The sequence below is a fragment of the Vidua macroura genome, chromosome 5, assembly GCF_024509145.1.
Source record: "Vidua macroura isolate BioBank_ID:100142 chromosome 5, ASM2450914v1, whole genome shotgun sequence".
Taxonomy (NCBI): Eukaryota; Metazoa; Chordata; class Aves; order Passeriformes; family Viduidae; genus Vidua; species Vidua macroura.
In genome coordinates this window covers 59,036,223-59,050,292 of record NC_071575.1, presented here as the reverse complement: position 1 = coordinate 59,050,292, position 14,070 = coordinate 59,036,223, and the positions used below count along the sequence as shown (strand labels likewise).

Sequence of the window (14,070 nt, the reverse complement as noted above, 5' to 3'; positions counted from 1 at the left end):
TTTGATGGTGTTCTTATGAAAAGTTGAATTTCTCTAGTTTCACAAAGGGAAGTAGAGTCATTGAAAAAGCTGATGCTACTTTCTGTTTTACAGAAAAGCCTGCAAGTCTGGGTGTGAGAATGGAGAAAAGTATGGTGATTTCAAAGCCACTAATAAATTGCACCTTTACAACATTATTTTCAACACGAAAAATAATAATACCTGTTCATTCAAGCAGTCATCACAGATTAAAAGAGTCTCAACCTACTAATTTAATATCTGGACATGAAAGCTGGTGCACTTGACTTTAATATCAAACCTAATTTAGGATGTGGATGTAGCAAAGGGTATTTTTCTTAGGTTCTCATCACAACTCCTAAGGGAATGCTGTATGCATAGTGATGGGGTGCCTTGCTTTCCCAAGCAGAGTTTAGTTCAATAGAGACCTATATCATGTGCTCTGGAGAAAAGTGTCACATTGTTCTTTATCTGTATTTTTAGGTACTGCTGTAGCACTCATTATCCTAGCTTCGGGATTTTTGCTATCAGCTCAGGTCTCACCAAGAATCACAGTTAATCCAACAGATCCTTCACATCAAAACTCTACCTGCACAAAATACAGGTGAGATTTCATGGTCATTCATCCAATCTTCTTGAAGATTGTTTCCAATTAATTTTTACAACCTAGTGTGAGTAACAGACAATTATTCACAAAGCCTACTACAAAGAACTAAACCAGACAGCTAAATTTAAAATCCTAAGTTCCCTCTGTAGAGAAAATTAGACTTTTTGATTAAATTCTCTGAGTATTCCTTTAGAATTTCTTGGACTAAGTAAGGTGATTAAGTGGCAAATTCCACATACACCTCTTCTAATATATCATACCTGCTACAAGTTACGGTGCACACAAAGTCAGGAATATTTTATAAGGAATTTATAAAAATGCTTGCTGTTATTCATATGCTTGTCCTGTATGGCAGCTGTAAACTCTTCAAGAAGATGAGTTCCTTACCTGTTGTTTTCCTGAGCGGGAAGAAGTAATGTTCAGATAATTGCATACCAATAAACAATTACAATAAATGTGCAGGTTTTGACCTATTTTCCATATGCAGTCATGGTTTCAAATAACATTACTTCTAGGGGTCTAAGAATGTGTCATTTTCTATATTTTATATTTTATTCACATGTGAGTGCTCTTATGTTCATTTAGATGACAGACTAGAAAATTCCCTATTCAGAGAAGACTAGTTCAATGGCTGAAGAAATTCTTAATTATGTTCAAAATCAGTCTTTTGGTAGTAGAAATAAATATCATTAAATGAGAGGTACACATCTAGTTTTGTAGTTATATTGGCTAGAAATATGGTTCATGGCTTTCCTTATGCCAGAGCAATGTCTTAGGTGAAAGACTCTGAGAATCTGAAGATTTATAGAAAACTGGGGAGGGGATGGAAGGTGTTCACTGAGTGTAAATAGTTACAAATAACCACAACACAGGATATAATGATTATTATATTGAAAATGTATATTTTTACTTGTTTTCTACCACAGAGTCAGCTATAATTTGCAATTTTTGAGATGGGCCTGTCTACAAAATGGCAAGTAGTCTGGTTAAAAGAGGTAAAGGGGGAAGGTGCTCTCCTTTTGGAATCAGATTACATTAAAAGAAAAATGTGAGAAGGATTTGCCTAGTACTTCAGTTAACTATTTGGAAAGGATGTCTGGAGAGAGGAGATGCAGCCTTTCCAGAACTCATAATTCGTTATTTAATAAAGCTAGATGGATAATATAACCTGAAACTGTATAAAATTTATGTACAGGAAATATGGATAGTCCTACTTTTAAAAAATGAAAAATTTTCAACAGAATTTTCATGTTCAAGTTAACCACAGCCAGTCAGGAAGGAAATTTTCATGGCTTTCATGGTGTGCACTTCTGGGGAAAAGCATGAAAAATTAAAGCAGATAGTTCTCATAAAGGCATGTTGTTTCATGAATTATTGGAATACTTGTAATGTGTTGTGATTTCTGTTTCTGATGTGAAGTGGGCAAAAGCAGATAAGATAAAAATTCAAAGGTTCTGGAAAAAGAACAATAAAATAATTTAAATATTTTCATTTGAGAGTATTTTGAAACAGAAGGAACTCTGTTTGAAGAGCAAAGAGAATGGAGGGGAAAATAATGAGCAATGTATGGGAAAGCTTTAGGTGCTTCTATTTTAACCTTATACTAAACTTTAGCAGGGAGACACAAAAGCCAGGGGAGCTGAAAATAATAAATGGATGCATTTGCCCGCAAAAAAGCACAGAATTAGGCTACAGCACCCAGTATTTAAAAGGATTGTACAAAAAAAGTAGGGATTGATATGCCTAATAATAACTTTCACACTTCTATACCTAAAACTGTATCAATTTTTATGCTTCAAAACATCACCAAACTGTGATCCAGATGGAGCCAAAAGAAGAATTCCTTCAGCATCATGAATATTAGTATTAATTATTTCTGAAGGGTGTGACATAGAAGCATATATTTGACTTGGAAAAGGCTGTTTAAGATCTGACTGTGCTTGCTTTCTATGCACATTGACAATAAGCTGAATGAAATATTAAATATTGCTTTTGTCATGAGAAAGTAGATGGTGTTTTTGGCATTCCACATGGGTTAGAAGAACATCAGTATAACATGTGTGGTCTCGGAAGGAAGAGGACATGGGGACCGCAAACCAGAGAAAAGCTGAAGGCTAAGCTTTACATTGTGACTCACCTCTCTCTCCTTTTTGGCCATGGAGATATTCCCCATGACAGTTACAAAGTTGAATCATAAAGATTCCCAAACCTGAGGATTTGGAAGTAAAAGTCTACTCTGTAAGAGTAACATCAATCTTGCATATTTTCTTTGGTACTCCAAGAATAATGGGTATCTTTACTGTACAGATACGCACTGTGTAGGGCAGCAGGTGTTGCTGTAGAGACAGTTACAAACAGAATATCCAATCACAGTAAAGGGAAGTAAATTTATGGCAGTGGTCCCTTGCTCCTTAACCCATATTTTAACTTGTTCTAGTAAAACTGCTGGTGTCTCAGATTGCTTAGCATTGTATCTTGCAAGTCTTCAAGAAGTCTCAGAAAGTTTGGGAATAGCAAAAGGCAGCAGGATTTCAGAAGATGAGTACATAATGCCATCTCCCTGTAACTGCTTTAAATATGTGCCTGCACAAATGCAGCTCGTAGTTCTCTTCCTCTTATGGGGACACAGTGCTTCTCTGAGCTGAGGTAAGCTTAAAGTCTAAACCTGTTTGCAGCTTGGGCATTTCAGAGTGTGGGGCTGTTTCCTAAATATAATTTGTGTTTGTCTGTGTCAAAAATGTATTTATAAGTTATGAAAACATCAGTAGAATTTATTTTGCTGACAGAAGTTTCACTGATGCTGTGCAGAGTAAAAATGCTTTTTGTGTTAGTAAATCCATTGGGTTAAAGTGTGGGTGTCCATTAAGGAGCCCTTAGGGCTACTACAAACAGTCTGTTTGCTTGTTGTTCCTTCAGATCCATATTCCTCTGCACAGACTAATTCCTGTGCTAGAATAACAATGAAGATAGAAAGACTAGCAGATAAAGAGCACAGTCATTGTCCTAATTCAAAAAAGCACATAGGGCTTGAGTACTGTGTTCTCAAAGAGCTGTGCCATGCAAATGGAGTTACAAGGCACCTGAACATGGCTACAGAAAACAAACCAGTAAGATATGCTGTGCGTAAAATTAATCAAATAAGGTATTTTCATTTGGTCTAGAAATGTACTATATTATAGTTGAACAGCCAAAAAATAATTCATTAATCTGTGAAAAAAATTGAATCATGGAAATACCTCAAATTCAGCAGAGCACTCCAAACACTGTAATTTGTTTTGCCTCCTTACAGCTGGAAGTGGGTGTGTATCTCACTGAGGAGAGGCAGGGTTAATGCTCCTCTCTGCACCATCCATTAATCAAATTTCATTTTCATACTCATCTGTATAAGGTTGTGTAGATATTTGCAGTGTGACCACCTGTTTTATTTGATCTTAATCTCCTCAGCAGCTGTGACTGCACTTATCATCAAGGCCATAGAAATCTCAAAGGTAAATTTAAGAATACAAAGCAACACCATTCCAAAATTTGTCACCTTAGAAGTGAAAAGATGAACTATCAATTCCTATGATTATTTTGACTACCAAAACTCTATAAATGTTCCCATTTTTACTGGGAACTTGCCTGATTTTGGTAGGAGGTTAAGGTTAGGGCATGTGTATTAGCTACCATCACACCTTTTCCCAATCTTTAAAGAATCAGTGATGTGACTGTTTGGGACATTGAGCCATTTCTGTAAAATGACTTAGTCCTGCTGCCCTGGATTCTTGCTTGTTTTCTCTCTATTCATGTCTTTCTCTGCACTTCTTGAAACTTGGTCTGCTCTAGAAGACATAATGCAAACCTGTTCCGCCTAAGCAATATTTTTCATGTCAGTTACTATATGAAAATGGTAAATATTGTGATAAGCTTAGGTCAACCCTCATACCTTAGGGAAATGATACCTGTGCACACAAAGTTTCTCAGAATCCTTCCTGAAGAGATTGTCTTCAGGCTGATTAAAATAATACAGGCAGTGCCAGCTGTGCTGGGCACACAAGGACTCTATTGTTCATTTTTGAATTAGTCACCCTCACATGGTTCATGATCCTTTGTACAAATACACACCACCGAGATGAAGGCAACAATATTTAGTACTCCAACATAGCCATTTAGTAAGATAGATAATGCACAGAAATATATTTTTTCTTTATGAATGTAGCAGAGGTATGTAATTGTGATCAGCCCTGCAAAACTCAGCTAACCTAGTAATTGAAGCTGGTTTTATTGTATTTAATAGCCTTAGGATGCATATAGTAGGTGTATTAGGTATTATATTTTATTTTATTGAGAACTCATTGACAATCTGATCAGCAAACTAGGCATTGCTATTTTTCATAATGTCACTGTATCATGGAACCAGTATTTGATAAAATATGATTCTCATTTTCTCTTTCTAATGTCAAAGTGCCTGAGCTACTGGTTTTCTGATAACTGAGAATTGCAATAATAAATATAGTAATGTGTTTTGGCCATTGAGGTCAGAAGATTATGAATATATAAAGAGCTAAACATGTCTGAGAATGCTTTTGCCAGCTCTTATGAAGTATAGTTAAAATTCTAATAGTTCATGTTGCAGAACTGTGAAGACTATGTTCAACATAGTCTTGAAATTTATTAAGTAAATAATATAGTGATATATTGCTTGGTAATGATTTTTCCTGTGTTGACATGTTGGTCCTATCAATCAAAACTTGTAATTTAATTTTAAATTATAAAGGATAGGAAGGAATATGTCAGTTCATGTAGTAAACATCTTTAAAGTGAGTGAAAAAAAAAAAAAACTTCTCTCATCAATTTAAAAGATTATGATCTTTTGATCTTTTAAAAGACAAAAATCTGAAAAGAAACTTACCTGAACTATAATGTCTGAGTGCAATGCAATTCCTATAACCATTGATAAGTCTTCCACATGCTTTGACTCAAACTCTGCATTAGTGAGGAAACAAGGTGTTACTCATATAGTAACCTATTAACAATTCACATCTTGGCTAATACTTCTAAGACTTTGGTTTTTAACAAAACCCGAAACAATGCTTAGGGAATGATTTTTTTTAAATCTTCCAAAGTAATGGTGTTACACTTTACAAGTCCTGCAGATTTTAGTCACACAAGAATTATTTTAATCAAGTTTGAACAGGGTTTTTATCTGATCTGTCTGGAAGGTGAAAATATAGTATCTATGTATAGGGTCTCTTCGGAAAAATAGTTTTGAAAACAAATTATGCTACAGAGAGAGCCACTCTGTCCAAAAAAAACCGGCATGTCTAAGTCAGTTGCTTCTGTTCTTTACTGTCAGTGTTTCTCAGTTCCAGGAATAAATCAAGAAGCTCTGTAGTTGGAAGATCTATAAATTGAGAAAAAAAAGATCATCAAAGATAAGAAGCAATTGATACCTATAAGAAAGTAGACCAGGACACTTCTCATGTGATGTCAGCGTTTCAGCAGAGTCTGCTGCCAAGGTGCTTGTGGCAGTAGGGGGATAGCCCTGGTGATCTAAGGGCTAGGCAAAGTTTATAGAGTCATTATCCTCATAGGACTGTGGTAGGTGAGGAGAATAGATGAACCTTCACATCCTCACCACATCTAAAGCACAAATAGCAAACACCAAGAAGCTGAGAACAATTTCTGTGAGGCTGTATAAATTATGTTGCATAGTTGAGGAAATGGGAGCCTTTGTGAAGAAGGTTTAAGGAATGTTTGAATAAAGCTGAATGTATTTATATGTGGCTGGCGTATCAGGAAGGGTAAAGATTCAGGGCTGGTCTGGAGCTTTAGGGAATACACCAAAGAATCAACCCAGTGGAATAGATGGAGCAGGAGCCTGATTTGAAGATGAGAAAGGGTTGATCATACTTGAACATGACTGTGATTTAGATCTGTTGGAGTATCTGTGTGGTAAATTACAGAACTGTAATTAGCATCCAAGTACTGTGATTATAAATTATAGCTTTTCCTTATGGACACCACTAAATAGATACATGTGTTACCTAACAGAGTGTTGGTAGAACTTAGCAAATACACTTCTGTTGCTTGGTCTCTTATAATAGCAGGAAATTGCTCTTGAAGTCCAACTGGATTTTTCTCGTTCTTTGTTAATTAATTTGTTTCCTATGTCCCAGATACAACAGCTGGAAGTGGTATCTGCAGTTAGCACACATTTTAACTACTTAAAGCATCCCCTATGTTCTTGTCCAGTTATACGTAACCTGAATTTATTGCTTCACTTCTGGAAGCAACACAGGAACCATCAGAAGTATAAAGAAAGAGTTGATTTCATGCCTGAGGTGCAGTGAAGCCTGTGCAAACAGCAGAAGTCCTCAGGTGCAAGTATCAGGCAGTTTTAAACATGGTCCTGGTACCTAACTGAGATGAGTTTGTGCATAAAACTGAAGTAAGCCATTTGTCAAAAAAATCCCTAAGATCCTTAGTTGTATATCTGGCTGAAAGTATGTCGTGGTTTGACATGGAAGTGAATTTTTTCCAGGAAGTTGGGTCAAACCAATCAGTGGTCAGGTTTGGATATTGGCACCTGGAGTGCCACTGAAAGTATGGACACGCCTCTGAGAACACAGGGGGTTAAAAGCAAGAACTCCCAGGGGAACTGTCTCTTTGGTTCTGGTCGTCAGAGAGTGCAGACTCTCCCCTGCCCAGCCATGGGCTGGGTCGGGGAGGGGAAGCCACGCGGCCTTGTCCGGGTAGGCCGAGGGGGCTGAGGGTCTGGAACCGAGCCAGCTCCTGGACGGAAGGGTGGAGAGAAGCGGAGATGCCTTTGCCTCCCCCCCCTCCAAGAGGGAAAGTGACAGAGAGCCTGGCGGCACCTGGAAATTTGCCAGCAGAGGAGAAGGAGAAAGGAGGGGGGTGATGCCCAGCGTGGGAGACGGGATGCTGGACAGAGATTTCAGCCGTCCAGGGAGTCTGAACTTTTAACCCTTTCCAGGAAATGAGGGCTTTGTAAAATATTACTCCTCCTTGATTTGTAGTGGAAGAGAGACAGTCTGGGACCTGAGGTGTTAGAAGAAGAAATATTTAGGTGGGAGGACATGATGAAGTAGCTTTTGGCTGGACTTTTCTTGTAAGCCATGGACTGAACCAAAATCTCCTGCAATAGAGACTGCATTTTAGGGGGATGCAGTGGTGACCCAAGGAGACCTGCTTCAGCTTCTAACAGCACAGGAATGGCAAGAACAGAAGAAAGCTGAGGAGGGAATGGTGATGCCCTCTGTCTTCGGGAAAGAAGATGATTTCTGTTCTTGGACCCTTGGCCCCAGGGGAAAATGGGGGGGACGGTAGTCCCAAGATGAGAAGCTGAACTGTTGTATCTTTGGGTCCGTGGCAAAGCATCCTTAAAGGAGCCCTATGAGCAGTCTGTCCATGCACGGTGGTGAGAGCACTGTGACATGGAAAGGAGAGTGTCACACTGGCAGATTTTCTCCGGGCGGTTGCCATGTGTGACATGGAAACACAGGAGGTGGCAACTGTGTTTCCTGGGGGGTCTGTGGTGCAAGAAAGACTTCTCTCTCCCTTGATAGCTTGAGTATTGATTATCTGAAGGGTGGTAATTTGATCAGGAATCCCGGGTGATGTTTCATGGTGGGTGTTTTAGGAATTGGGAGGAGGAGGGGTGTTTTAAAAGGTCTTCATCCTGGATTTAGTTTATGTGTTTTCTGTATTAGTAGTAGTTTAATAAAGTTTTTTTTCCCCTTTGTTGTTAAGCTTGGGCCTGCTCTGCTCTGTTCCTGGTGGCATCTCACAGCATTTGTTTGGGGAAGATGCATTTTCATGGGGGCGCTGGCATTGTGCCAGTGTCAAACCATGACAAAGTATCAAAATCCTAACATGTCAACAGAGCTAATAAATCTACTGCAGTATTTGTCCCAAAGTCCTTGGTTTGATTTTTTTGTTGTTGAACTCAGCACCTTGGTTCTTTGGAGTTATCAGTTGCCCGTGTCCCTTGGTGAGTCCAGTTGAGCAGGCCTGGCCTGAGCAGTGATACTCAGCTCAGCTGCCTTGGCCATTTTCTTCTGCTCAAGACTGGAGGAAGAGAATTGTCTTGTAGATAGAATACAAGAACAGAAGCAAGGAAAGCTTGATCCCAGTTCTATAAGGAGATGGAAAGGAGCTACACTGCCTGCTAAGGCAGGCAGAGACTGTGTACATAGCCAACCTTGAGAGCAACGAGTAACCTGAGGGTAGGATGAAAGATCCACCTGGCCTAGGATCATGCTTCCAGTGTGGCAAACAGCAAGCTGGAAATAGGAGAAAGCAGCACAGTCAAAGTGACATTCATTCCAGCCTGCAATGATTTGCAGCTTATATTCTCTCTGAGTGGAATGTGCTACTCCTCAGTAGGTATTGCAAGACCTTCCTGTCCCTACATTGAGCTTTTCCTGCCTGAGTCAGTTTTTATTGTTCCTGCAGTTCTGTGAGGAAAACCATCTTCAGGAATATGACTATTTGCATCATACAGAGCAGGAGCAGTGGGTTAAAAAAGTGCACAGCAGTGGAATTTACTCTGTGGACAAGACAGGACATGAGCAAAATGTCTTGCATATAATATCTCAGGTTGGAAGGGACCCATAAGGATCATCAGGTCCAACTTGCATGTAACAGATAGATCAGATTTTCCCATAAAAAGTCTTCTTCACATACTCAGGCTGATTCTGAAGCATATACTCAGTGTGAATGATGGATCTGAAAGAAGTGGAAAGAGTCTGTCCACAAAAAAAGTCTGTATTTGGGGATGTTTTGATGCTCTGAGAGGCTGTTCTGCTACTCATGGAGTAGAATATTATGAAATCAGGTGGTACATTCTGTACAGCTACACAGTCCAGAATTCATTATCAGGTTTGTTTACATTTCTGTAGCTGGACAATAGGAACATACTGATACATTTTGTAATTGGATAACAGAATATGAAGAATAAAGTTGAAAGTTCTTTAAAATGTGGCAAAAAAATGAAAATTGATGAAATTTTTTGAATTGAGGTTCAGCTTGAAAAAGTCAAAATAGTGTGAGAAAAAGAGAAATGGTACTTGCAGAGCAAAGGCACTGGGCAAAGGTCTTAGTGCTAAATCACTCAACAAAAGTGGCAAGGTAAAACTTGCAGCTCAAATTACAAGACTTCTGAGAATTGTAGGAGAGTCATTACTTACAAGGTCATTTTGCAAATTTAAAGTGCAAAATGTAATGATGAAACAAACATAAGTATGGAGTATTCTTAATGGGGAGGGAAAAGCAGTTGCAAACCTTTCATCAGTAGCTGGAGAATCACTTTGGCAGGTCAGAGATTTTATTCAATATTTTTAAAGACTGCATTACAGCCTGGTAAACTGCAGTGTCAGGAAGAAAGAAAACAGTAATTTTGGTATCAAGAAAAATGTACACAGCTAGTCAATTAGTAATTCATCCATCTAGTGTAAAGATCTCTGTGAGAGAGGATGGCATTGTGGCCTTTGTGACCAACCTCTAACCTCAGGAACAGTTAATCAGGCAGGCTGATCCAAAGCAGAGCATTCTGAGAGTTGCTGCTGCTCAGGCTGGCAAGAAATTGCTATCAATGAATCTCAAAATTGGTGCTGTCAGTCTTTCTGGATATCAGTTTTCCTGATATTCCTGTGGAAAATCTGTTTTCCACACAGATTCCTGTGTGGTTGGATGAAGGGGACATGTGTTGAGTGTGTTGGCAGAATCAGTGAGGAATCACAGGGTTGGGAATATCTACTCTGCTGACAGTCCGTCAGCTCCTCAGTAAACATGCTGTGATGTTGACACAGGAGCCCAGAAATCCCATTCCATGGCAGTTCCCCACAAACTGAGAGGCCAGGCTGCTTTGTTCTGTCGAGTTCATGCCACAGACCTGCAAAGAAGCTGGGCATTTTTGGGCTTCTGGAGCCTGAGAGGGCTGGTTGTTGTTATTCTGCCTCATGGGCTGCAGCATCTGAAGTCTAGACACTTGCCTTCCCCTTGGGTTGCCTAGGAGCCCAGCTGGCCAGCAGGGAGTGAAACAGGCTCCTTGTAAAACCTTTCTGCTGTAGTGCTGCCTGGTTTCATCAAAATCAAATAATCTCTCTCAGGTATTTCAATCTTGAATTGTCAGTCTTACAGACCACCAGCCTACCTGGGAATTTGGAACTGGCTTTTCACAGATGAGATTGTTTTCAAGACACTAGCTCTTAAATGTAGCACAAATATCTCAGGATAACTAGAGGAAGCATATCTCCTGTTTATAATTGGATGCAAATTTCCTTTCCTACCTAGGCATCTGAGAGTACTCTCATATAGAGCTTTCAAGGCCATAATTGAGCTCTGGTGTGGATTTGAAGAATTACCAATATTTTTAAAGATTCATCCTCTGACATATATTTCTATATACATATATATATATATATAGATAGATAGATAGGACTGATAAGGTGCTTCTGAGGACAGGAATGAGCTCTGTAGAGATAGTTTCATGTCAGTAAGTATTAAATTGTGCATTTCTTTTCCTGGTACATTCTATAGCCTATATTATTTATATCACTGTGAGCATATATGTCAGAATAAGTGCTCAATTTCAAATTGTTAAAATAGTTTAGCAGATAATAATGGGGCTAGAGGGAAGATGAGCATAAACCTGAAACTGCTGTATATTTTATTTCTAGAGTGAGCAGCCTCAGCACATGGTGTCTTTGATTGTTTTTAACTGCTTCTTTGAAAAAAATCTTCCTCACTTATTTTATGCTGCATCTTCTGTTATCATTAGACTTAGTAACTGATGAAAGTTTCTTTAGTGTGTTATGAAACAATTTTAATGTATATATACTGGGATTTTGGAGGAAAAAAACACTGGTCTTCATCTTGGAAAAAGCAATGACCTCATCAAAGACAACATAAAATTTTATATCAGTGATAAAACAGGGCACAGAAGAATGCTAAGTGTTCTGAATAGCAACTGCCTGCTCTTAGTCTGCTGGAGGTTAGATTTGAGGTGGCTTTATGTCTTGTGTGTTAGAATTCTGTGTTTCCTCTGACATAAATTTGTCTTGTCTCAAAAATATGAAATCAGAGTCTGATTCTACAGACACACTATATAGGAGACAGGAAACCCTAGCCCAAACATAAAGAGTTTAGAAAGAGCTGTTATTTAACTGTTCAATCTGAAAGACAAGCTTCAGAAAAAAACATGGAAAATAATAATTTTAAGTTCTTTAAATTGTTAGGAGTACCTCTGTATAACCTCTGACATTTGGCAAAACATGAAATCCAGCAGCCTTTATTATGCTGAATGCCAACAGGAAGACCAGTTGGATTTGATGGTGTTAAAGGTCCTTTCCAACCTAAATTATTCTACAATATCCAGTAAAGCCAGAGGATCAGCTGAACCAGCAGCCATGTAGACAGACACTGGAATCAATACTCAAATCTCTCAATTTTTTTTTCTTGATGGGAGGTAGGAATAAATAAGATATCTTGTGCTTCCCACTCGACTGGTTACTGATACCAGCACTACATGAGGTTATGTGGAGTTACCCAGCAGGATGGAACAGACAGGGCAAATTCAGCTCTGCTGTTCATCTCTGCATTGATTCTTGTGCAGACACTGAGGGAAACCAGAAGGTGTCCAGTCCCTGTCCTGTCCTCTGCTGGTAACACCATAAAGATGACACCAATCACTGTGTCTTTTTAGAAATTCATGTTGCTTACAGGCACTTTGATAACATCATTTCAGTGGAAAATGTTCTATAGTGTGAAAATCATATGTCAAAATCCTGTTTGATATAATGAGATTCCTTTCAATATAAGAAAATATTTTAATTTTATACATTTTTTCTATTATTATTGCATACTTGAATATATTTGTGATTTATAAAAATGTTTTCATTCATGTACAGTCTTCTGTTCCTCTAAACTCTTGGTTACTGCCCATTGATGTACTAATATCAATGTAACAGAATGCAATTAAGTCTCACTACTGTAATAGTGGTATTGTCCTTGCCTTTGAAAATTGCTAATTGCAGAATTACAATTTCCTTAGTTATCTTTGCAAGAGAAGAAATGTTTACTACAGTTAGATAAAATGATTGACTTTTATGTGAAAGTTTTGTTTAATCTCCAATGTAAAAATATTTTCTGCAGTCTATCTCTCAAGAGCAGATTTAGTGCAGCTTTCTTAATTAAAAAAACCCAAATTGTTTAGACTGGAATTTGACCAATCTGTTAAGCAGAGGAAGGTGTGTTTAAAATAGATCTATATTCTAAATGTACACAACATAGAAATTGTGCAGTAATTTAATAATTTAGAAAAACACAATAGGAAAGAGCACACTTCTCTGAAAACTGGGAGAAATAGGAAAATTTTCTTAACACAGCCCTTTTTTTGCCATCTGCCATGTGAGTTGACCTTACAGTTCTTTTAGAAACATTATTAGACAAAGAGTTTCAATAACTAGTTTTTAAGCATATACTTTCAGACTTTTTATATCCATGTAATCTACTTTACTGTTTTAGTTTCTTGAGACTTTGCTATACAGTTACTTCTACTTTTTCTCATGATTAAGTAGTTTAAGCAAGATATCCCTTAATTCACAATGTCCTTCTTACACACTCAGAAAATATTATTTCCTTGATTTTGTTGTTACAGGAGTGTATGTTAAAGCTACTTTGGTCACCTTAATTATATTATATATAGTTTATAGTTTATATTATAGTTTCCAGATGTTGTATTTCAAAGTTGAATTTTATTTTCAAATTTCCAGGCTTACTCTATGTTTTACAGTAGCTAATTCTTTCTTGTTTTTACCGCCTAAAGTTATCCCTTAGATAGATCAGGGACTTTACTGGTGAAAATGTGTGTCTGAATCTAAAATGGCTTGCAGGGAAGATAAATACCTGTGTGGGTTAATCACAGGAGCAATGAGTGAGTGCAAGGCTTTGTGCCAGCAGCTTTCAGCTAACTTGCACTGCATAGAGAGCTTTGGAATGGCATTGTAGCTCACATACCTACTTCCCCATCAGTCAGATTTTAGAGACAGGTTTTAGACTGACGCCTCAATGAAGTATCTGTAGGGCCCTTGGTGTCTAGGCTGCCAGTAGAGTCAGTGGGGATGTGGTCAGTGCAGCCAAGGGTGTGTAGAGAACAGTTTTGCTGTCTAGTCCCTTGAGCAACTAACACAATGGCATTGAGGAAACTTTGCCTGCATGTTAGCATCTTGTGCTTATTGAGCCTCCCAAGGCAATCAGAGACATCTGTACACAGCTGGCAAGTGTGATGCATGGGAATAATCTGCAAGAGCACTGCGCACTCTGCAGTTACAGGTAAGGGGCAGATGGGATATTTTTGGACACTAGATGCCTGTATGTGAATTGCCTCCACTGACATAATGAATCCTTCCATCAAATGTAGTGAAAATTCAGGAGTTTGCTCATGGAGACACATGGTATTGTGA

General features: G+C 38.3%; 1 protein-coding gene across 1 annotated transcript in view; it reads left to right on the top strand.

Moving 5' to 3' along the window:
* Positions 1–14,070, top strand: part of SLC2A13 (solute carrier family 2 member 13) — a 142,507-nt gene that overhangs the window by 99,531 nt on the left and 28,906 nt on the right. Inside the window, exon 6 of the mRNA XM_053977949.1 lies at positions 481–601. Within this exon, the coding sequence (XP_053833924.1) occupies positions 481–601 (121 nt within the window). The remainder of the gene's footprint in view (positions 1–480; positions 602–14,070) is intronic.